We start from the raw sequence: 26,704 nt of genomic DNA, 5'->3' as shown, positions 1-26,704 counted from the left end.
AAACAAATGAAAACAGAATTATCAAAATTTCATTGTCATAATTGATATTGAACCTTCTTAATGTCATATACATTCATAATCTCTTGACTCTTATAACAAACATCTCCGCAACTACATTTCATGTCTTAATAGTGGTTTAGTTTCCTTCGTACTTGGGGTCTGCCAACACATAATGGTAAGCAATTACAAGCGCGAATATGAATATGCCCAGGAAGTTGGCAATGAATCCCAGGTCGCTATCTGTGATCATCTGCAAGAACAAAGTCATAAAATAAGTCAACATTTTAGACCATGTCCATGCTTCATTTTCAAAATCCAAATTCCTAATCAGGGAGGTTGAAAGAGATTCAGAAGCAAACAAAAAAGAAAGATCCACTATGCTATGCGAGTTGTTTATGGATTATCTTCTACATTATTTTCCGAATTTTGAGATCTGGAAACCAAATGTGCGGATCAGCAACAATCACTCTTTCACACATCGATTGTCGAGATCCAGCAACTAATTATACAGATATTAACAAAATCAAATTCAAATCAAGTGCGTTTAGAAGATTCGGAGTAAAAACAAACCAAACACGATCTAAACCTTGCTAACAAGAATGGATCTTAAATCGTTCGTGATAAGCACATATCTATCCTTAGATTGGCATATAAAACCCTAAAATTTATTCCGGATTCTGAGAAACCAAGAAGAAGTCACATACCTTGGAAGCTTTATCAGTTGAACAAAACGGAAACTGAAAGATTGACTTGAGTCGCTACACTGGAGCGCCGTTGGGAGAAAACAGAGTCTAACACGATCACAATTCACAAGCTTATAAACAAAGTTCTAGTGATGGTAAATAGGCTAGTTGACCACATATTTAGTCCCTACACTTACATTCGGTGAACGGGTTTAATAGGTTGAAAATTGTTTTTGCATGTTTGATCCACAATAGGTAATTATTATATGTTAACCAATTGTCCTTGGATGGTGTCGTCGACTCGACGTAACCGGTCTGTTTTGAATTCGTGTATTAAAATGCGGATATTCGGGTAACCCAATAATACATTAGGTCGGGTATAATATTTGGATTTAAAATTTTGAGTATATCCAAAATATTTTTTGAAATAATATTATAACCTATATTTTAGATTGTACCATGCATGTGTTTCTCCTTCTAGGTAAAAGTCAAGATCCCATTCTAAAAAAAATAAGGGAAAATGACTTATGAGGGGTAATTAATTGTTGTTTTTGTATTTATTTGTTCAATTTTTTTTATATCTCATTTACCATTGAACTTGTTGTAAGTGTTCACAGAAACCAACTATTGAAGGCTTCCGGCAATTTACCACTGAAACCGGATATTGTAGGGTTCTCAGTAATTTCTTATCTCCGGCGACTCTCTAGTGAGCATCCGGCAAAAATGAAGCGGACTTTTCTCAACTGCCATCCAAGCGACACCCACCGACGGTGCTGCTGCTTAGCTTTCTCCACCCTCCATTCTCTCCCCTCTGTCGATTTGTTGTCAGAAAAACAAAGAAGGGACCAGGAAGCAAGCCACCTGCCATCATTGGAACCCACCTACCACCTCCCTTTTGTCATTGGTAAACCACCATCACCACCTCATGTTTCTTGCTGCTGTAAGTCATCCAACTGAGACCCAAGGATCCGTCGGAAAACTCATTGCCGGAGGGTCGCTGGAGAAGACGACCGGAGAGTCATTGGAGATACGAAATTGTCGGAAACCTTCAATAGTCGATTTCAATGGTTTCTGTGAGCACCTACAACAAGTTTAATGGTAAATCAGATACCAAAAAAAAAATCTCAATGTTTAAAGCTTGAGTAACTTCGTTTATGTCTCGTTTGTTTATATAAACAAGACTAATAAAGCACGACATATTTATTTCATTAAATTTATTTTCAAGTGAAATTAAAAATATATATATATTTCGGGTAATACCTGAATTACCCAAACCCGAATTACCCGAATTTAATTTGGGTCGGGTAACGGGTATTTTTGTAACATGGAAAACCCGAATTACCTGAAACCCGAAACAATTACCTGATCAACATCTCAATGTGAGGTCGGTATCATGATATATAGGATGATATTATGTTAGTGACATGTTAGGTCGGTATCCTGGTATATAGGACGATGCTATGATTAGTGATCATTAGATCGGTTTGACTTTGTATGCATGTTAGCTAGCATATGATATTTATATGTTGCTTGTATATGTGTGGTTGGGTTGAGGCGGTCCTGCTTCGTGCTCTAAGCCAACAAACTCAGTCCGAAACCGAATAGACTGCAAACCCGTTAGGTTGTATCAGTCAAGCGAAGGCCCGAAGAACGGTCTTGACAGGCTGAAGGTCCGGGACGACGGACCAGACATGCTGAAGGTTCTGAGAGTAGGCCAGATAGACTGAAGGCTCGGTGAGGGCGGTCCAGTCATACTCTAGACTCTATATGTATGTTGTTTGATTGTTATCATATGGTTATGGTTTGTATGGCGTTGGTATTTTTTGGGAACTCACTAAGCTTCGGGCTTACATTTTGGATTTTGTTTCAGGTACTTCAGATGATCGTGGGAAGACAAAGGCTTGATCGTGCACCTCCTCGTATTTTATGATTTTGATTTCTGGGATACTCTGATATGAAATTATTTTGAAAACATTTTGTGATATACATTGGTTTTTGAATGCTTGAAAAAGTTTTAAATTTTCATGAATTTTATGGATGTTACAGGTTTGTCCTACTATACAACTCTTGTTTGAGTCCAACCACTACAGGACTGAATCGTTTAGCTTAAGATTATTTAAGTTGTGGGGCATGTGATTGTATTCATGTAATAATCATCTGGCAACAATGGAGGGTCATGTGGCAGTTAGTGGTAGGGTAAGTTGTGTATGGTCAGCCGTCTAGTTGCGTTATTGAATGAGGAAACAATGGTTTCCTTAGAGTGTACTACTGGAAGCACAAGATCCATATTGGAAGCACAAGATCCATACTCGAATCAAGGAGGGCTTCAGGGATTCTAAGGGCTGGTCAGGGGTGATAGCATGGCTGGATACCATGATTCGTGGCAATGGCTCTGCATCTGTCAATCTTTGGGTTATGGTTACTCGAGCATTAAGTTGGGTATGGAAATTGTTTTTGGGCCCAGTGGTGAAATCGATTTGGTTTGTTTGAAGCGGACCTTGATGAGCTTGTTAGTTTGAGGTCTCAAAGGTTTCGCTCAAGGCTGGGTTTTAGAGTAGCGAGACTTAAGAATGGGATGATCATTATGATCGACATGGGTATTGCAGTTGGGAATATAGTGTTTGAGAGATGGTTTGGTATGTTGCTATCCATGGTGTGTATTTTGTCCTTTCCATTTTCCAAGTTCGGGGAAAGAAGTGAGCAACCTTGTAACTTTTAGGGTCGAGATGTAAGCCCAACTTGGGGTCTGTTCGTCGCGGGGTTTGGTGATAACATGTCAGTGAAGGAATTTGCAAGTGGATTGATGTGTTTATGGATTCTTTGTGGTGTAATTAAGGGTTCGTGTTCTTGGATTATATGGCGCTAGCCGCCATGTGTGCTCAAAGAGTATATATATATATATATATATATATATATATATATATATATATATATATATATATATATATATATATATATAATAGAAATTTTAGAAATGGAAAAGTGCAAAAACACTAATTATTAATTTTCACTTCTTTGTAGTTTTGGAAAAGAAGATGATTCGTACACAATAATTCTTTATCATACATAGTAATTTATATTTTATAATGGGTGTTTTATATGAAAAAAAAATATCATTATTGTGTATTTTAAAATAATATTATATACCCATCAACTTGTTTTAGAAAACATAAATTCTTGTTTTTTCAGAAAAAAAAAAAAAAAAAAATACCAAACCAAATAAACGATTGTAATAATTCTAATAATAATAATAATAATAATAATAATAATCCTCTCTAATAAATAAATGTTCTTTTGCCACTTGTCACACTCTTTTTTAATTTACCAAATGTCATTTTATGGTTATTTTGAATTAATAATTAACTTTTTTCCACATGTGATTTTATGAGTTTTTCTATTTTATTAAATTTCATATAATATTTTAATATAATAATTGCAATAAATATAATAATAAGTGGATATTTATTTCATTAATGAACTTACCTTTTAATTTCAAAATTCTCAAAATTAAAGATTATTAGTTTCTTTTATTAATTTAAATTAATTATTTAAATTTAAAAGATAAAAAACATTAATATATATATATATATATATATATATATATAAAGCTTAGGAATAGTAAGCTGGATATTTTTTTGGCAGAAGTGGTCCCTACACTTTGCTCCTCATTTTTTACCTATTTTGATATTTTTGGTCTTTGCAATCAATATTTTTACACTTTAGGAACCTTTTAATATTTGAAGTTTGGCCACAAAACTTTAATGGTTTGACAACTTTGATCCATTTTCTAAAATTTGCTAATTCCTACCCTTTTAATTTTTTAACCGTTTTGAAACTTCTAATCTTTCCAGTCAAAACTTTTATATTTTTTCATAAAAACATAAAAAAACGATCCGGGACAAACTCCAGACTTTTTATCTTTGCATTTTCTACGTCTGTCATGTTTATTAGGGGTGCAAACGAGCCGAGCCGAGCCCGAGCCTAGCCAGGCTCGGCTCGGACTCGTTTAAGCTATATGAGGCTCGAGCTCGAGCTCGTAACGAATTATCCAAGCTCGGCTCGGGCTCGGGCTCGACTCGTTTTTTATCTGACGTGCCTAAATAAGCTTAAGCTCGGCTCGAGCTCGTTAAGAAGCTCGTTTACTAATACCATAAATCCATAATTCCTCTAATATATTTTTATTTTAATATATATAAATAATAATAAATTATATTATGTAAAGGCTCGTTTAGGTTCGCGAGCATAATCAAGCTTAATGACATAGGCTCGAGCTCGAGCTCGTTTAATAAACGAGCTTAATTTTAAGCTCGAGCTCGGCTCGGGGTCGTTGAAAACCGATTTCGAGTCGAGCTTTTAACGATCCGATCCCGAGTAGCTCGCAAGTAGTTTAGCTCGTTTGCACCCCTAATGTTTATCGATTCAGAAACAATATTGAAAACTTCTGGCCACGCGTAGCGGGAGTAACCTTTTTAGTTTCTATTATAATAGTTTATTATTTTTCTTAAAAATTCAAAGTTTTCAAATATTTTAACTTTTATATTTTATTTTTATTTTTAAATTAACCTATGTATTTGTCTCGCAATTAATAATAATAATAATAATAATAAAGATTTTTAAATGAAACGCAACTAAGTTTCTTTTTCTTATAAAAATATACCAAAAGTCCCAAATCTTTTACGTTATACATTCCAAAAAAAAAAGAGGGAAAATGACTTGAGAGGGTAACATACTATTCCATTTTGTCACATTTGGTCACTAAACTTTTTTTCGTGCTTTAATCGCCATTTAACTTGTTCATTCGTGTAAAATTTCCCCCTATGACTGATTATAGCCGGTTTCAACGATTGCATGGGGCTGATGTGGCTTTTTTTTTCCTAGGTGGCCAATGAGATGGCATGTAGGCCCCGATTTGCTTCCCATCCTCATTAAAGGTAAGAGTGAAGTCTCGTTTGGTCCTTAAATTCGATTAGGGCACCAAGTCTCATTAACCCCCGATTTTTTCTCCTTCAATATTCAATCGGTCTCTGTAATGGCTTCATCTCAATGTCCCATTGATCGAAACTTCATTGTAGTGGATTTCCACTATAATGGAGCGTTTGCACCCAACCCATTAGTATACTTTGATCCCGACAAACAATCAGTAGGAGATGTTGACTTCAGTGCATTTGAGTACGAGGAGTTCATGGAATTCCTTCAAAAGCTCACCAGAACTAGAAGCAAAGACATTTACTTTTGCCTTCCACAAGAGTCTTTAAGTCAGGGAATTCATACACTGGTGAATGACGGTGATTACAAAGAATTTTTGGATTTGGCTTATGCAAATGAGAGGAGAATGAATGTGTATGTGGACCACTGTAATGAACCAATCTTCGAATGGATTGAGGATGAGGAAAATGAAGATCAAGACTACAGCTGTGAAGAGGATGAAGACTCAGTATTCTCGGAGACTTATTCTGTTGACCATGAAGAAGATGATGTTGAATATCCATTCCCAGCCAACAAAACCAAGGGTGACAGGTTCTTAAACAAACTTTGTGTAGACACATTAGATGAAGATGTTGAATATGTTGAACCTCGATACCCTGTACATGATGATAGACAACCATGGAATCAGATGAAACCAGTGTTAGGTATGCGATTTTCTAACCCTGATGAGCTTAAAAACATGTTGAGCAACTATGCAGTTGCTGGTGGATATGATCTCTGGTTTGAAAAAAATGACTCCCAAAGGTTGTTAGTTAAGTGTTGCAAAAAAAACAAGTCACCTAATTGTCCATTTAGACTTTGGGCCTCTTGGATGAGTAAAGAGAGGACTTTTCAAATAAAATCTTTAGTTAGTGAACATAATTGTAGCAGGGTGTTTAAGTTTGGGTCTATAGTAACTTATAAGTGGTTAGGAAAACAGTTTATGAGTGAAATTATAGAGAAGCCAAAAATCAGTGTTAAGAAGATGAAAGCTAAAGTTTCAACAACATTCAATATAAATGTGAGTGAGGGGCAATGCAGAAATGCAAAGAAATTTGCATTACAAGAAATTGAAGGAAGTCTAATTGAACATTATGGGAGATTATGGTCATATGGTCATGAAATTCTGAGGACAAACCCTGGGTCTACTGTGAGGATGGATGTAGACATCATGCCAGATTCCACAACTTTTTTTTCTAAGTACTATGTCTGCTTTAAAGCTATAAGTGATGGTTGGAAGGAAGGGTGCAGGCCTGTGATTGGCCTTGATGGTTGCTTTCTAAAGGGTATTGTGAGGGGAGAAGTTTTGGCAGCTGTAGGGAGGGATGCAAACAACCAAATCTACCCTATAGCATGGGCTGTAGTTGGAGTTGAGAACAAGGCCACATGGAAGTGGTTCATAGATCTTCTCATGGATGATATTGATGGTGGTCTTGGTGCAGGCATTACCCTTCTTTCTGATGGACACAAGGTGAGCATTGGTTCATATTTATACATATGTTTTTATGCATGTTTCATTAATTTTGTTGTTGTTATTTGTAGGGGTTGCTACAAGCAGTAAAAGAAAGGTGTCCAGAAGCTGAACACAGACAATGTGCCAGGCACATTGTGGCTAATTTTACTAAAAGGTTTACCGGTCAACATTTCAGGAAGCTTTTTTGGAGGGCTGTTAGAGCTAGTACTGAACATAAGTTCAAACATGTAATGGAAAACATCAAATCTTTAGATACTCAAGCATATCAGTACCTTATGGACAGAGATCCTAGTAGCTGGTCTAAGGCATTTTTTAAAGAGGGCAGAGATTGTGATGCAGTTGAGAATGGGGTGAGTGAGAGTTTCAATTCTGCTATTAGGCATGCTAGAAGGAAACCAATCATCACTATGCTAGAGGAGATTAGGATATTTGTGATGGAGAGGATATACACTCTTAGAGTAGAAGGAATTGAATGGGATTTGAATATCTGTCCAAGTATTAGGAAGCGTATACAAGATTTGAAGGTTAAAAAGAGGTAACATGTAGTTTTACAATTCATCTATCCAAGTATTAGTTTGTGTTATTAGTTATTAATTTGTAGTCATTATTGCCTTATACAGATTGTGGGGGGTTACTCCTTGTGGTTATCAAAAGTATGAAGTTAGGTTCCATGATGCAGCATATGGAGTAGATCTAATTGCAAAGACTTGTGCATGCAGAATATGGCAACTTACAGGGATACCATGCTTACATGGAGTAGCTGCAATCTCTTCCCTGAATCAAGATGCAGAAACATATGTGTCCCAATCATACAGTAAAGAGGCTTATCTAAAATGCTATAATTATAGCATTAACCCTCTCAATGGTAGTGATATGTGGGAAGAAGTTCCTTATTGAAAGCCTTTGCCTCCCAAAAGAAGAAGATTACCTGGTAGGCCATCAGTGAAAAGGAAGAGGGATGCAGTGGAAAGGGAGTTGAGTGGAGCAGTTAGACATTCTGTGACAAGAAGGGGATCCTTGATAAAGTGTAGTATTTGCAAGGAACCAGGTCATAACAAGAAAAAGTGTCCATCTAAGTAGCAAACAAATACATCAGGTAAATGTCCCAATTATCTGAACATAATACATCATTTTGATATGTAATCTTAAGACTTCAATTTTTTTGCAGCACCAAGTTCATCCAGGGATAGTGGAGCAGGACCAAGTCAACCACCAGCAGCAGCCGAACCACCTCCACCACCACCACCAGTAGCAGCCCAACCACCTCCACCTCCACCTCCACCACCACCACCAGCTGCAAGGCCTGTCCCAAGAAGGGCCCCAATTGGTAGAACTGGACGAAGGAACTATTCTGAAAGGATTGTCAAAATGGCATTGAGGAGGAACATACCTGGGGTTGGGAGCAGTGCAGAGAACCCGGCAGTCCTTAATTAAGTAGTTGTGTAGGTAGTGGGTGGGCACATCTTTTGTTATCAAGTTGTGATGTAAAGACAATAGTATGTGTTATTTATGCTTTTCTTTTGGGTTTGTGGGCACATGGTGGCCCTTCTTTTGTGGTCCCTAGGAGGAATCTTTTGTCCTATCTTTTGTGTATGCAGACAACTATTCACCCTTTATTTAATTTAGAATATTGATGGAGTATTTGCAATGAATTCAACCACCGTATTAAACTAGTTTCTTCTTATTTCTATGCATTATTGTCTCAATGATTCCATTACAGTCAAAGAATGGAATACTATATTGTTAGATAATATGACAGTTAACTAGTTTTGACTACCAAGGGTAGTTTCGTCAATTCCTATTTTCTAATCTGTTACAAGTTATTTAAACATCTTGATGTGTAATGTTATTAACTGAAATATGACAGTTAACCAGTTTTGACTACCAAGGGTAGTTTCGTCAATTCCTATTTTCTAGTCTGTTACAAGTTATTTAAACATCTTGATGTGTAATGTTATTAATTGAAGGAAGTCTAATTGAGCATTATGAAAGATTATGGTCATATTAGCTAAGATGTTGACTGGAATTAGCTAAGCTTTTGACTGGAGTTAGAAAGATGTCTTTGATGTGTAATGCTATTAATTGTACATATATGCCTTCATTCCAGTCAAAATTACTACTTTGTGATTCCATTCCAGTCAAAATTACTACTTTGTGATTCCATTCCAGTCAAAATTACTACTTTGTGATTCCATTCCAGTCAAAATTACTACTTTATGATTCCATTCCAATCAAAATTACTTCATTCCATTCCAACAAGAAGTTAAGATAATACATTCATTCCATTCAAACAACATCTTTCAATACATCATTCACATCATATACACAATGATCAAAAAAAGAAATCCTATGGTAAACTTATATATTTTTTCCTTCATTGCAATGGCATCAGAGTACTTTTCCTTCTTCATTTGTTCCATGTCTTCCTTCACCTTCTCTACTTCGGTCTTTAATGCTACTAATTCAACTTTCATTCCCTCCACCACTTCCATTAGAGGCATTTCTACAGGTTCTACATCCAACCATTTCCAATATTTGCATTTACCCTACAACACAAATAACTCATAATGAGATTTCAAATTAGGAAAAAAGAATTAGAAAAGGGAGAAGATTCAAGTGAAATAGTTTACCTCATTACACACCATGAAATGCCTCCCTGGATTCTTTGGTGTTTTTGATGTTAGAATACGTGCAGGGAACCCACAATCACAAGTTTTTGTATCGTGCGCAGTTGATTTCTTGCTTGATCGATTGAGGGATGATGAGAAGCTGTAGGAGGAAGCCATCGGGGGTATTAGGGCACAATCAAGGAACCGCATACACCCCTCTTTTAATAACATAGCCTTACATGCCACGTAGGATCTTACTGGCACGTAGGATGGACCTGTCCATTGAAACCGGCAAAAAGCAGTCGTAGGGGTGACATTTACACGAATGAACAAGTTAAATGCCTATTAGAGCAAAAAAAAAAGTTTAGTGACCAAATGTGACAAAATAAAATAGTATGTTACTCTTTCAAGTCATTATCCCAAAAAAAGAATGGGGTCAACGAAGCACCGCCAAAATTATCCCAAGAATCTCGATATCGACTTAAGAAACGCTCATTCCAAAAAATCAATTTAGTCCAAGAATCTTTATATCAATTTAGGAAACGCCATCCTTCGAATTAGGAAACGCTCATCCAAAAAATTGATTTATTCCAAAAATCTCGATATTAACTGAATAGTATTTCTCGTTGCTATCTCTTTCGTTGGTCGCCAAATTCATTGTTAGGGCGCTCCGCGACTGAGTTGCTGTAAGTATATCAATAATTCATTGTTTTATAGGTTGAAACACCAACTTCATAATCCTACCTTATTTTTTGATTATTGATTGAACTCAACTATGTTCCAGCTTGATCTGCCAAATGAGGGTTATTTGCTTTTTTTTTTTTAATCTTTCGTTTACTTTGAAGATCGTACTACCATTCTAATATTCACTTTATAGGCAATTTTTCACAAAGATTAGAAGTATCAAGAATAGATTCTCTTTATGAATGGATATTGTAGATTTGTAGTGATTTTGTACATAAACATATGTTATTGTTATTATTATAATTTTGGAGTGGCTAAATCTGTTATTAATTATAATATAACCTTTGTTTATATGCATGTCGTATTGTACCTTTGTACAGTGGAGTAATTTTTGATGTATTTATATATGTACCTTTTTCACTTTTTCAATAGCCTCAAAGAGCAATCAATTACGTGTTATTTTTTTGAAGGTCAATCGATTGGATGGACAATCTTTTTAATGATTATTTCAATCAAGCTGTCCCTTGTTGTTTTGAATAATCCTCCCTTCAATAGAAAGAAATTCACTCTAAAATCCCTTAAATTTGAGGATATTTGAAATTGTTAATTTGCAAGGTTGTCCAAAATGGACGGCTGCTATTTAATTAAGTAAAAGTGGATTATAAAGAAAATGGTGAATGTTGTGAAAACTAAGAATGGGAATGTAAGAAGCAATTGATAATTTAAGGTGTAGAAGGTAAATAAATGTTCGATAAATACAAATGCCCAAATGAGTAGTTATTTGTGTAAAGCCTTTTCTTTAGACCACTTTTGGTTATTTAAAGAGTTTATTTATGCAGTTTCATGAGTGTTATGGAAGATTGGTTGGTGTCACTCTATTCAGAGCTTGAAGAGAAGGGTATTACTATACCAGAGAGGTACTCTCAGTTATTTATATTTATGGAACAATGTTCTCACTTTTTTTTTTCACCCAATTTATTCAACTGACAAGAATTATGCATTAATTCTAAAACCGGATGATTGATGTAGGCTTAACGAGGATGAACTTCGTAGATTCCATGATGCCTCTGGTAGTGACTTTGCAAAGTTTTTATCATCGGTTGAAAAGACCATTCAATGGAGGCGTAAATACATTATGCTTTCACAACAAGAACTTGACGCCTGGGGCAATTTGGTATTTTGGCATGGATCCGATGTAATGCAACGACCTACCCTCGTTGTACGGATTGGACTCGCAGGTTCTACTTTGGATTCAGATGACCAATTAGAGTTTGCTAGAGCAGTCGGTATGCAATTAATGCAGTAATATTTCGCTCAATTTAATTTCATAACTTTTCTATGTTTTTTCTATTTCATTATCTTTATTGGTAGTAATATTTCGTGCAATTTATTTTGGTGTTTAATCAAATGTTTGAAACCATATATATTTTATATATCAGTTTCACAGGTGGAATACGGGGTTGTAAATTTGGTTCATCCGGAAAATCCTCATATTACTGTTTTGTTAGATTGTTCTAGACTATCCCCGTTTGAATTCCCGCTACAAACATTTAAATCATGTGTGGCTCTTCTTCAAGATCATTACCCAAACAGGCTTGGATGCTTACTTGTTGTACGAGTTCCCTCTAATGCCAAAGTCATGACTCAAACTCTCTACCAAGTAAACATGTTTGTCACTTTAATGTTTTTTTTTTTTTTTTCCAATTTCATGCGGCATAGAAAATTCTATATTTTTTTTTTTGTTAATGATAAAGGATTTGAGGCCTGGAACAATGCGAAAGCTGGTATTTGTGGATGCATTTGATTACACAGGAGTTCTTTCAAGCTACTTTAAAGACATGCCGGATTTTCCAACGACTGGAGAAGAAGCTATCGGGGGGATTGTCATTCTATGTTTTTTCATTGGTCTTCTCTTATTTTTATCACTTTATTTTCTCTAGTTTATGCTCTGATTATGGTCATTGTCAAGTTGATAGAGAGGCAGAGAGCATGCATATTCTTCCATAAGATTGTAAACACAATTCCAAACAAGTGAAACAGAATTATCAGAAGTTTATTGTCATATTGCACCTTCTCAATGTCGTCATATACATTCATGATTTCTTCTCTCATATAACAAACACCTCCACAACTACAATTCATGTCCCGATAGTGGTTTGGTTTTAGTTTCCGTCACCTGTTTTTGGAATGTTCTATTGTAAAGGAAGTACAAACTTTTGGTGACCGGTTATCCCAATCAATCCACAGTTGATCGATGAGATGTTTGATATCACTTCTGGTTCATTATGCAGAACCATGATGGGGGTGTGAAGTCTGTTGTTATCTTTGCTCTCATTTGGGTCCTTTGGTGTTATAGGAATGATCATATCTTCAACAACAAGGTTAAGTAGGCCAAAATCTTAGCGAGTGAAGTGCAATTGTATGCTTATTTTTGGCTTAAAAATAGAAGTAGAAAAGATAATCAAATCAAATGGCTTGATTGGTGTACTAAGTATGCTTGTAATTTTCTTCTAGCCAATCACTAGCTTAGTTTTTGAAATAAAAACCTTTTTGTTGTTAAAAAAAAAAAAAAAGATTGACCGGAGCCGTGAAGTGTAGTTCCAAGAAACCAACCGAGTCAAGACAACTTATGAGATACACGGGTCTGACTCTATTTAACTCTAATTCGAGTATCAAAATACATAGCTCCTGAAGTTCATATAATTAAATGAAATTAGTCAGACTTATACACTTATTTTATTCATATATTATATAACCAAGCTTAGTCGAGCCAAATCCCACGAGCTTAATCATATTTGTATTTCAAATTTGAGGTAATCAGTACATAATCGAGTAAAGTCGAGGTGAACTTGAAAGTATTGATTAGTTGGTCAAACTGAAGCTCAAACTTGAAATTAAGGCTCGGTCGAGCTAAAGTCGAGTTTTAGTCTTCGAGTTTTTTACACGAGTTGAGTTCGAGTCAGACAAGACCCAATTCAGCTCGTTTGTAATCCAATAGTATTATGCAAAACGCATTGTAAATAAATGGCTAAAAGTATTATGTTTGATCGTGACGCATAAAACTTCATTTTATAATAAAACTGCACTCAAATATTAAGCCTTAGTTTATATTTAATAGAATTGTAAGGAGGTAAGGTTTTAGATATTATTTTTCATCAACTATTTATTATATAACAATGTTTATATGCTAATTAAATTTCATATACTTTAGAGCATGCATGATTAATTACATGGGTTTTTGAAAATTTAAATTTATATATACTAAAAAAATTAGTATATGAAATTTATATAAAACAATAAAAAAAATATAATATTTAAATATTGAAAGTTGTCTTTTTCCTTTAGTAAAATGAACATGATAATAATCCTTATGATTCCAATTATTTATATACATGTTTCGCTAATAATTCTCTTAGGATTTTCCAATTTTACGGTTCACAGAAATTAAATCCTAAGAGGGCGTTTAGAATCAACTTTATTTGTATAAAAAAAGTGTTTTTGCATTGTTTTACCTTCCTCCTATATATATCATCCTATATGAGATATGTTAAAATACATACATGACGGATATTAACCTAATTTGAATTTGGTATAATTAAGTCAAAATGTTTTATCGAATAGACAGGCATATATCGAGTATGGGTGATGATCTGTGTGTTGGAATCCTAAGTCAAGTAGGACTTGAAGACCAAGTAAACATGAGATTAAGACAAGTCGGTCATAGTTTCCTAATTGTAATCTAAGGACAAGACGGTTCTAGGTTCTATATAAACAATTTGTATATCCAAGTTAGGGTTATGTGAATTGTAAGGTTTTGAGTTATTTTCCTTTTTAATCAAAGAGTTTGTTTTATTAATTGTGTTTCAATTCATCTTGAATTGGTATCAAAGACTAAAACAAAAGCTTTAAGAAATAGAATCGTACCTGATGATCAAGTTGGACACCATGCCCGACGATGAAGGTGCTCCGGGCACACTTGTGATGAGAGTGAAGGAGATTGGGTCAATAACCATAGCATGTCCCATGCTGAACTCAACAAATTACACGGTCAGGTCACTAAGGATGAAAGTAATATTGAGAATTCACAAGGCTTGGACCATAATCGATCCAGGAGCAGAAGAAAACAAAGGAAAGAAGTATGTGGCGATTGGGTTGATTTATCAAGCTATACCGGAGAGCTTGATTATTTAAATTGGTGATGTGTATTATGTAAAGGCGATGTGGGACGTAATCAAGGCTCAACATATTGGGGTCGATCGAGTGAAGGAGGCCCGCCTTCAAAGCCTAGGTGTCGAGTTCAACTGGTTCATGATGAACGAATTAGAGACAATCGACAGTTTCTCCAGAAAACTATCTAGGATTTCTTCAAAATCGACAACATTAGGATCTGTGATCGAAAAATCCAAACTAGTAAAGGAGTTCATTAAGTCATTGCCACGAAAGTTCATGCATATGGTAGCATCACTAAAACAGATACTAGACCTGAATAAGACTAATTTCGATGGTGTAGTCAGCAAGATAAAGGCATATGAAGAAAGGATCATAGAAGATGAGTCTTATGGTGGTGAGAAAGATCAATCACAAGCCCTATTCGTTGAGCATGGTGGAGCCTCAAATCGGAGATATCAAAGCGGCAAGGGAAAGATGAAGGCTTCTGTCGGGTCGAATGGTGGGACGAGCGGGTATAAGGAATCGAGAGGGTCTGGTGGATCCAAAAATATTAACCAAGTTTTAATAAATGCCAAGCCCAAGATTTACATGTATCATTCGGAATCTAAAAGGTTAATTGTGAAATAAATCCCCTATTATAAAGACCAACTCGTCGAGTTAATGGTGGGAAACTCGATGTGCTAAAGGCCTTTGGGTCGCGCATATTTATCAACCAACTCGGCGAGTTGGTGAAGGGAACTCGACGAGTTGGGCGTTGATTGATAAACCCTAATTCCAGGGTTTTACACATTATTTAAACACCTTAAGTCCCAGGTGTTGGCCTTATTCCTAGCCACCATAATCCCTAACCCTAATCTCGAAACCCTAGAGCCTCCTTGAGTGTTGTGAGCTCATTGTAGGTGTGTTTGAAGCTCATTGGAGGAAGAGAAGCTTGGTGTAAGGTGGTGGTTCAAGCAAGAGCTTTCAGATCTTGATTCTATGCTCCATTTCCAGCATATTTCGGGTATAAAGTTCTAACCTTGTTTAATATTTGCTTAGATATATTCTCGGGTTAGATTGTATGCTTTTAACCATGGATGGGTGGTTGTTGGGGAAGTAAAAGTCCCAAGTGTTTATTCTTTTAGATCTATGATCTTCATGCGCTCTTTTGGCATAAAGGTGCCAACTTTATGGGTTCAAGGGCTTCATGCATTCATTAATGTCACACCCTCAAACCAGAACGACGTAAACGTTCGGGGGCTGATGACATCATGTATAGTATCACAACAATTGAATAAGAGTAATCAAAGCAACATAATCATCATATTAATAATTTACATTGTGTTCAAAACATTGTTTGGATAACATCAAAAGTATAGCAAAAGTTAAAACGTGATGTTACTATGACCCATCTTCATGAAACCTGTGAGGGTATCTGTCTACAAATTTCCTGAGAATACATGTGGTTTGAAAAAGTGTTAACATTTAAGTTGGTGAGTTTATAAGCATTTGGTATATAAAAGTATGTTCTTTGTTCCTTGAAAACGTAAATGTGTTTATCCAGAAAATCCTATATTTTCTGTTGTAAATATAACGCAATCTTAATACCTTAATACCAAAATGTATAAGTTTCGTATGTTTGTAATCTGTAATTCGAAGTTTTAATTTATGTAAGTGGTGTGAACCATACTGCTTCCTCCTATGATCACTTAGAGTATACAAGTTATATATAATCAAGATCGAACGGACAGTCGAATGAGTGATTCTGCCCTAAATCCACAACCAAACAAGGATCAGGAAATAAGGCGGAAACACACATTCAAATACCTATAGGATTTTAATTATATATAACCCTAATGTATACGCTAAGTTATCATAAAATAAACCATAATAGTCCTTTCTGAATTGTAAGTCACATTGTACTAGGAAAATAGTATATTGTAGTTGTACTAGTATGTAATCCCTTTAAACATATGTTTCTAGAAATGTAATCCTTGTTGTACTGAGAAATCGTGTAATGTAGTTTTATTATTATATAAAACTATTTGAAAGTATGTTGCCCTGTAAACCAAATGTAAAGTTAATGTTCAAATGAAACCATCTGAAAACATATTACTTCGTAAATGTGTCGTTGTTTTCTCCATGTGAGTTCTTATAACCATATTCTGACCTAAGATGGCTTGAACACGAAATTCTTCAAGCGTCGAAAACGTTAACAACATTTTTCACCCCAGGCGTGTCGGCCTAACTATAGCTAGCAGTTAAGGTGCGGGATTTTCAGTCTCATATAGATCTATACACAAATATTTCGCTCTCCCTACAAGAGACTCTGGTTATAAGTTAGGACTTTCGTTGGCACTTAGATAAGTACTTGAAGGCGTCTCACAAATTGCTTAAACGAGTTTACGAGTAATAAACTGAAAACCCTTTATCAAATGAATATAATGTCCTTTGGTAAATGAAAATGTAATACCCTTTTGTTAAATGAACTGAAAACCCTTTTAATAATGAATAATTGTATGCATATCTCATAAACTATACCTATTATCTTTTGTATGTTTGTTTTTCTGTATTATGATCTGAACTTGGTAAAATAGTGCATATTTGTTTTTCTGTATTGTGATGTGAACTTGGTAAAATAGTGCATATGTTCCATAAACTATACCTATTATAGTTTATATATTTGTTTTTCGTATTGTATTTTGAACTTGGTAATATGATGTGTAAGTTCCATAAACTATACCAATTATAGTTTATATGTTTGTTTTCCCGACATAAAAGCCTTTAAATTCTCAACAGACATGTGTGTTTATTATCATAAATCTATGTTTTTGAAATAAACCTTATATATATATATATATATATATATATATATATATATATATATATATATATATATAAATAATTACGATTGAAAAGACAGTTGAATAAATGATTCTACGCTAAGCCCACAACCAAACAAGGAACATGAAATAAAGCAAAGTCACTAATTCTAAGCCTCTTAGATATTAATTATATAATTATTTATATATAAATATATGTTTTTAATAACGATGACGATTGATACTATTTGAAATAATTTAAATATTAACACAAGATTTCTTATGCTTTACTTGTACCTCTCCCCCCCCCCCCCCCCCCCCCCGCCCCAAACAATGAAAAATCGTGAAAACACAAGGGTATGAACTCACTTGATAAAATGGTGATTCGATTAACACTTTGCTTCTTAAGTAGCCCTCGCACTACGCGGGGGGTAGTCTCGCAGTACACGGGGCATAAATGGAACGCGTCAGATTTTTGGATGGTGGTATGTGGCTCGCTTCGTACCACAGAATAAAAATAGACCATGTAGCGTACATTCTTCGTACGCAAGGCGTACCTCGGTACGCTTAGCGTACCTTCGTACGCGAGGTGTTCCTTCGGATAAGCTTTGAAATGTGTGCCTTGAACTTCAAAAATTCATATCTTTGGCATATGAGCTTCGTTTTCAACGTTCTTTATATCCACACGTAGGTAAGACCGTACTCTACACGTTTTGTTTAGATCACATCGGCTAACTTTGATTTATTTTTAGTTATATTTTTAACAGGCCGGACAAAAAATGTCCCTTAAAAATTCATAACTTGTTCATCCAACGTCCATTTTCATCTGTCTTTTTACCGTTGAGCTACTATTGATGAGATATTCGCTTCTCGTTTAGGTTGTGTTGTCTAAAAATTGCTCGATCTGTAATTTGAATTTCGTGCTGCACACTTCTATGCCAAATCTTAGAAAATTCATAACTTTCTTATATGAAGTCAGATTTAGACGTTCTTTTTATGCACGCTCTCAGTTTAACGTATACTACAGATTTCTAAGGCTAACAATCATTTTGTTGTAAACTCACTTTTTACAACACATAACGTTGTGTCGGTTCTGTTACGAAACTTTGATTGACCATAACTTCTTCGTTATAACTCAGATTTCGGCGTTCTTTGTATTTCTGGAATCCTTGTAATGATCAATACAACTTTCTTCTTAGATATCGATTTTATCTAACATTTTATTTTAATTTATTATATCTTACAATGATTGCCCTAGACCATTAACACTGACTTGAAATAACGGTTGTTATATTAGTCTTTCATGTAGCCCTTTTTGAGATTTTGAGCTCCTTTTAGTCACGCTTAAGAGTAAAAATGGAAACTTTACGTGGCCATCTAGCCTTATGGGGTCAGATCTACACTTTAAAGTATTGTGTTTGATGATTAAGTGCTTAATGGTTAAGCCCTCACTCTTTCAAGCCTGGGATTCGGGTTTGGACCCATTTAGGTGGTTCATAGGATTAAAGTTGGAAACTTTACACTCCTAGATCTCATTTTGATCTCATTTTGATCGATGCTTTGAAGCTCTTGGATTCAATGAAGGCAGCTTAATGCATTAAGTTGTTGGGTCTCGGGCAAACTCATCAAGTTGGTTGGTCAACTCGACGAGTTGTTTTGATTTTCCCTATTTCTGATATTGATACTGAAATGAGAGGTATCTTGAAATCATTATGTGTTTTAGTTTAAGGAATTTGTAGTCATTTGAAGCTGAATCGTGTCTGATTGTAATATTTTCAGGCCAACATGAGTATATTGATTACTGGAGGAACTGGTTTCATTGGTTCTCACTTGGTGGACAGATTGATGTAAAATGAAAAAAAAAAAAAAAAAAAAAAAAAACGAGGTGCATTTTTTAAATACGTTTTTATAAAATTGTTGTTGTTTTGGTACTTATAGATTATACTAAATCAGGTGATAGTAGTGGATAATTACTTTACTAGATCAAAGGATAACCTTAGATAATGGTTTGGTCACCCAAGATTTGATCTTTTTCAGTATGGTATGTATTCACATTATGCAAGATTACTGTAAGATCTTTATGTTTCATTGATGCTATTAGATAATCCATTTAGTATAGTTTACCTTTTCTTTTAACTCTACACATTGCTTATTATAACTGTAACCATATTTTTGACATATGTTGCTTTTCAATCTATTCTTTATGATACAAACATCACAGAACCATTGATGGTTGAAATGGATCATATATATCATCTAGCATGTCCTGCTTCCCTAATATTTTACAAATATAATTTTGTGAAGGTATCCGATCGAGATTTAAGTTTAATCACTTTTGTTAATCGTGAAACTAATTCTACACCATGCAAGTTTTCCTTCTTTCTATTTTCACCCCTGTTTCCCGAAAAGAAAAGAAAAATGTTCCTTATTTTCTTTCTTTTTACCCTGATTTATGGATGGGCTAAATGCAATGTATAGCAACATACTTCCATATATTTATGTTATAGTTCTTTCTGATACAACATTGTGTTTTTATTGTTATTTATTGCATATCACCCTTCATTAATTATTCACATTCAACAGACAATCAAGATGAATGTGACTGGAACCTTGAACATGTTGGGACTAGCCAAGCGAGTTGGAGCTAGCTCAGAAACTTGTGTTTTATGTTTATACTTTTTTAATATGATTGTTAGACGAATTTTATAATTTTGTTGCTATGTTATGTTTACAGAATATTGTTGACATCAACTTTAGAGGTTTATGGAGATCCCCTTGTCCATCCTCAGGATGAGGATGAGATTTACTGGGGAAATGCCAATACCGTTGGTAAATTTGACCACACTTACGCTTCACATAGACTTTAATAAACTATTTATTCATGGTACTACAACCATGTGATGAGGAAAAAATCCTCCTAAAAGGCTAATCTATTGTGTAACCTTACATGTCTATTTTAGGAGTTAGAAGTTATTATGATGAGGGAAAGCGAGTAGCTGAGACTTTGATGTTTGATTACCATAGGCAACATGGAATAGGTGAACATTGTCTTACCTTTTTCTTATGATGACTACATATATGATACTTTTATGATTAGGGTGAGCATAGGCGGGTAACCGCCATATTTGACTGGAACCGGAACTGGAACCGGTGATACCGGTTCCTAAAATATTGGAACCGGAACCGGAACCGACGAGCAGCGGTTCCAAAAGTGGGTACCCGGTTCGTTAGTTTTTTAGACTTTTAATATCTTAAAAAACCTCTATATTTTTCATACTTACAAAAAAACAATTATTAATAAAATCAAACTAGTCATTCATTAAGCATCAAGAAGTAAGAATCAAACGATAACTGTAGCATAACTCTAAAAAGCATGTGTGACCCATTTAGATAGAAAATTAATCATGCAGACGTATTAACATTTTTTGTGTGCAAACATCAATTTGATGTTAAATTTGAAATTAATCATACCGACGGTTACCCAGCGGTTAGTGGTTCCAAAAAACCAAGAACCGGAACCGGAATCGCATAAGGCGGTTCCGGTTCCAGAATCGACGGTTCCATGGCAGTTCCGGTCCCTAAAACGGGTACACTGTTATGAAACTCACCCCTATTTATGATTAGTAGCATGCTAACTATTGTTCTTTGTAAAAATGCAAAATGGAAAAGGTAAAAGAAACATAGTTTTTAAAGAATCCGCGATTTGAACAAATTTTGAAATATTATTAATGCTTAAAAATGAGTACTTATCCAAAATCACATTTTTTGGTAGTATAGCACTCATTTTGCAAAAACAATGGTTTTAATTTTTATGGCTAAAGGTAAACTTTCATTTTTATGTAATATCGCAATCTACTTTGATTTCTTTCCTTTACAATATTGCATTTCTATTTGTTTACCCTTTAAGGCATTACACAATAAAATCACGTGTTTTGTTGCACATCATTTTGCATTTTCAAAAGATGATGGTTTTACTTTTAAGAGCAAGAGAGAGTAATACACTTTTATCTTTTTATGTATATTATAACTACCCACTTTCATCTCTCCAGTACATCATTATATGTGTTGATTTTTTCTTACTAAGACATTGTACTATGAAAAATCTAGCCCTTTATATCATTGTAGTTTCTATTTTGAAATTTGTTTTTCTTATTAAGACATTGTATTAGTATGTAGATTCTTTCAAGTAAGAATTAAGATAGATATTTGAATAAAGTAAGTTGCATTGAACAAAAATAAGGATTGCTAGGATATTCAATACATATGGTTCAAGAATGGACATCGATGATGGCCGTGTTGTCAGCAATTTCATAGCTCAAGCAATCCGGTAACAACATAATACTCCTACCTACCTACCCTTTTTCATTAATCACCTACATTACATCTTTTACCCCCTCCCTCTTGGGGCTTAGGCTTGGGGTTTGTTTGATCTCGACATCAACATGTAGGAATGAGGCGTTAACTGTTTCACCTGGAACTCAGACTCGACGTTTTTGCTATGTCTATGACATGGTAAGCTACAACTACAACCAGTGTTCTAAAAGGAGCTCCAAGGCATGCCATTGCGTGAGGCTTGGCTTCACCGTTATGAAAGCCTCATAACATTGCTATTAGGCGTGGCGCGTGGCAAGGCGTGATATAGCGTGCTATGGCGAAAGGAGTTGTGTCTAATACAAATTTATATTTATATGGTAAACTTGACGCTTAGCCTTGCCTTACATCACTCCTTGAAAATAGCCATGGATCGCTAAGCTTGACGCTTGGCCTTGGCACCACACCACGCCTCACGCCCTTTAGAACCTTGACTACAACCATCCAACTTGTATATTCTTCTAGTTACATTGCAATTCAAACTTCAAAGTGGTTAATTTTTTTTATGTTTACCAATTACCAGGTTTCTGGTCTAATAAAACTTATGTAAGGAAGCCATACAACGCCAATCAACATTGGAAATCTAGGTGAATTCACCATGATTGAACTTACTGACACTGTCAAAGAGGTTAGTTACTTATAATTGTAGTTGGTGTTTTTTTTTGTTATAACAAAACAATACATGTAAGTGTAATGAATGCCAATCATGATGGGTTGGTTTATTATGCATACACAGCTGATCAACCTGAAAGTATAAATTAAACATGTAGACAACACACCAGATGATCCTCACCAAAGAAATCTGGTGATCACCAAGGCCAAGGAGTTGCTAGGCTGGGAACCAACCATCAAGTTGCATGAGGGCCTACCTCTCATGGAACAAGACTTCAGACAGAGACTCCTTGGACTCACCAACAAACCATAACACCCTCATTTCACTTCACTTCTTAATACACACACAATTTTCCCCACATTTTCAGTTTTTAAAACAATGTAACACCCATATATCTTATCTATTTACAAATAAAAGGCCTAAACCTTAATTTCATCATTAGCAAATGCACCAGGCCAGGCGTTGAGGTTACTATCAGTCAAATTTCAGAATCATTGTTTAATACAAACCAACTCATAATCAACTCTAAAACAACAACAAAGAATGTTTAGTAAGCCAATACATTCACTCAAGCATAAGCTTTATTTCACCAACAAAACATTCAAACAGAGAATGTTTAGTAAGCCAAGTGTAACATCCCAAAAAATTTCAATACATTTAAACCTTTCAAAAGTAATCCCATTCATTAATAAAAGTGTTTACAAACTATTATTTCCAAAACATTATTTAAAATCAGAGTCTCCCAAGATATAATTAGTTGTAAAACCAAGGATGTGTACGGTCACGCCTTCGCCTTGCCACGATCCACTAAAGTACCTGAAACCATAAACCAAAACTGTAAGCACGAAGCTTAGTGAGTTCCCCCAGATTACCAACATACAAACAATAAAATAAATATAATAATAGCATACTATGGGTCCAATGAACCATCAGGTTGGAATACCCCAGACCCATCAACCATCGGGTTGGAATGCCAACATATTATGGGTCCAATCAATCATCGGGTTGGAATACCCCAAGCCCCTCAACCATCAGGTTAGAATGCCAATGTTTTATGGGTCCAATCAACCATCTGGTTGGAATACCCCAAGCCCCTTAACCATCGGGTTGGAATGCCAACATACTATGGGTCCAATCATCCTCGTGATGGAATACCCTAGGCCCTCAACCATCGGGTTGGAATGCCCCGTATCATTGTCTTACGCACAAAGTAGTGAAGCCTCAACCACCGAACAAATATGTGCACATATAATAGATAATCATATAACAATCTACAGCCAGTCACACAGATCTACAGATCACTAAGCATAACAGCATCTTATCTACCAACATATCAATCTAACATATCATAACAACATATCAACATCCTATCTACCAGGATACTGATCTAATAGATCACAACAACATAGTAACATCCCATCTACCATGATACCGATCTAACAGATAATAACAACATAGCAACATCCTATCTACCAGGATACCAATCTAAAAATCATAACAGCATAGCGACATCCTATCTACCAGGATACCGATCTAACAAATCATAACAACATAGCAACATCCTATCTACCAGGATACCAATCTAACAGATCATAACAATACAATAGCTTGCATAACAAGATATCAATCCAATAGGTTGTCATTGGTGCCTTTGACCCGCAAGTACAGTGAAGACAACTCACATCACAAGAAGGACAGAACTGTTAATGTCCGACTCCGAATCTCAGCTCTCAACTCAAATGCCTACAACCATCAAATGATGAATTCCATCAAAATCCCAACAATACCCAAAATACCCTTAGGGTCAAACTTGTTCGAAGTCAAAGTCAACGGTCAAGGTCAACAATCCATTTTGACCCAACACATAGTGTTTACTAGAAAACACACCATGTTTCGATAGCATCCAGACGATCAGGAAAACTCCAGCCAATATGTTGTGTTGGCTTTTTAAACATGTCGTGTTTGCCCAAGTTCCAGCAACTTAATACATTAAGTTGTTTTCTTCGATTCCAGGGACTCCAAGGCTCAGATCTTGAACCAAATGATATCAAGAAGGATAAATCTTCCAATTTTATCCTTTGGGACTACTCCAATGGTCTCAAAACCCAACCACAAGGCTTAAAGGTTCAAAGGCTTAACCAAGAATCACTAAATCCTTAAAGTTGGAAACCCATCCTTTCCAAAAGAGATTCTAGCACCACAACCATCCCACAGGTCGGTGCTTTATAGAAATGCATGTCTAATGCATGTCTTGAACCCAAAATAGGTCAAAAATGGGGATTTATGACCTACTCTCCATGCATGGCATCAAAACTCGACTATAGGCCAGATCCAATACTCTACAACGCCACTTTGACATGGAGATTCATAAAGTTGCTATCTTTATGAGATCTAACCATTCTCTCATTCAAGAACAACAAGAAAAAAGGCCAAAACTCAAGATTTAGCAACATAGAGGAATAAAAATCGGATCTTGGACACTTACAAAGGTCCAAAAGAGTGTCAAATTGAAGGATAAGGACTTGCTTGTTGGATCCTTACTTCCTTCTTCTAACTCCTTCCTTCTTTGGCTCCAAAAACACCACACTAGTTCACAAATAAGAGGGAAAGATGATTAAGGTTCTCAAGGGTCGATATGGGGAGTTGGAGGGTGATAACAGACCACCCTTTGGGACTTAAGAAGGTTATATAGGGTGCAAAACCCTGAAAATTAGGGTTTTCTCAACCAGCCGCCAACACGACGTGTTGCTCCATAAACACGTTGTGTTGACCTTAAAGAAAGTTGCATTTCTTCAGTTTAGATACGCCATGTTGGTTCCTCCAACACGTCGTGTCAAACCCTAGAAAGAGCAACACACCTTTATCTTTTTTATGTATATTATAACTTCATGCTTTCATATCTCTCTATTACATCATTATATGTTTCGAGTTTTTCTTACTAAGGCATTGTACTCTAAAAAATCTAGCCTTTTATAGCATTGTAATTTGTATTTTGAAATTTGTTTTTCTTATTAGGACATTGGTATGAGTATGTAGATTGTTTCAAGTAAGAATTAAGATAAATATTTGAATAAAGTAAGTTGCATTGAACATAAATAAGGATTGCTAGGATATTCAATACATATGGTCCAAGAATGAACATCAATGATGGCCGTGTTGTCAGAAATTTCATAGCTCAAGTAATCCGATAACAACATAATACACCTACCTACCTACCCTTCTGTCATCAATTACCTACATTACATCTTTCACTTTTACCCCTCCCTCCCAGGGTTGGGCTTAGGGCTTGTTTGATCTCGACATTGATATGCAAGAATGAGGCGTTAACTGTTCAAGCACCTGGAACTCGGACTTGAAGTTTTTGTTATGTCTCTGATACAGTAAGCTACAACTACAACCAACCAACTTGTATATTCTTTTACTTACATTGCAATTCAAACTTCAAAGTGGTTAACTTCTTTTTATGTTTACCAATTACCATGTTTCTAGTCTAATAAAACTTATGGAAGGAAGCCATACATGGTCAATCAACGTTGGGAATCCAGGTGAAGTCACCATCATTGAAATTTCTGAGACTATCAAAGAGGTTAGTTACTTAAAACCGTAATTGGTCTTTTTTTTTTATAACAAAACAATACATGCAAATGCAATGAATGCCAATGATGATGGGTTGGTTTATTTTGCATATGCAATTGATCAATTTGAAATTGGAAATTAAACATGTAGATAACATCGGATGATCCTCGCCAAAGAAAGTTGGTGATCACCAAGGCCAAGGAGTTGCTTGGCTGGGAACTAGCCATCAAGTTGTGTGAGGGCCTACCTATCATGGAACAGGACTACCGACAGAGACTCCTTGGATTCACCAACAAACCATAACACCCTCGTTTCACTTCACTTCTTAATACACACACCCATATACTTTTCCCCACATTTTCAGTTTTTAAAACCATGTAACACCTCTTATCTCTTTTCAAATAAAATGCCTAACCTTAATTTCATCATTACTAAATGCATCAGCCATGCGTTGAGGTTATTATCACTCAAATTTCATAATCATTGTTTAATACAAACCAACTCATAATCAACTCCAAAACAACAACATAGAATGTTTATAGTAAGCCAAGACATTCACTTGAGCTTGATTTCACCAACAAAACATTCAAACTGAAAGACTTGTTTATATTTTAATCAGCAGAAAATAATAATGGACCTTAAACAACATGTGATATCAGGAATTCACCAGAAAAGAAAAAGAAAAATCTATCGAAAAGTCTCAAATTTTTGGAAAAAATTTCAAAAAAGTCTCGATTTTTTTTTAATAGAAAGATCCC

The 26,704-nt window shown here is 35.3% G+C and overlaps 2 protein-coding genes and 1 pseudogene across 3 annotated transcripts; 2 read left to right on the top strand and 1 right to left on the bottom strand.

Annotated features, from left to right (window-relative positions):
• Positions 1-18: 18 nt before the first annotated feature.
• Positions 19-250, bottom strand: LOC145032877 (Oligosaccaryltransferase). Its single transcript, XM_078981835.1, has one exon. The coding sequence runs from the start codon at positions 248-250 to the stop codon at positions 137-139; it is 114 nt and encodes a 37-aa protein (XP_078837961.1). The 3' UTR covers positions 19-136.
• A 10,012-nt stretch (positions 251-10,262) lies between these two features.
• Positions 10,263-12,461, top strand: LOC145029360 (uncharacterized). Of its 2 annotated transcripts, none has more exons than XM_078977914.1 (5): positions 10,263-10,417; positions 11,255-11,332; positions 11,445-11,701; positions 11,855-12,075; positions 12,170-12,461. In XM_078977914.1, exons 2-5 carry the CDS (start codon positions 11,259-11,261, stop codon positions 12,353-12,355), a joined length of 738 nt encoding a protein of 245 aa, XP_078834040.1. In that variant the 5' UTR covers positions 10,263-10,417; positions 11,255-11,258; the 3' UTR covers positions 12,356-12,461. The 2 variants fall into 2 exon arrangements, with proteins under 2 accessions (XP_078834040.1, XP_078834041.1); XM_078977915.1 differs by having other exon boundaries at positions 11,855-12,083.
• A 6,710-nt stretch (positions 12,462-19,171) lies between these two features.
• Positions 19,172-22,682, top strand: LOC145030402 (UDP-glucuronic acid decarboxylase 5-like; annotated as a pseudogene).
• The last annotated feature ends 4,022 nt before the right edge of the window (positions 22,683-26,704 follow it).

This window comes from Lactuca saligna, chromosome 2, assembly GCF_052625555.1.
Source record: "Lactuca saligna cultivar CGN05327 chromosome 2, ASM5262555v1, whole genome shotgun sequence".
Classification (NCBI taxonomy): domain Eukaryota; kingdom Viridiplantae; phylum Streptophyta; class Magnoliopsida; order Asterales; family Asteraceae; genus Lactuca; species Lactuca saligna.
The sequence above is the reverse complement of the archived record's forward strand: the minus strand, read 5'-3'. Positions and strand labels throughout refer to the sequence as shown.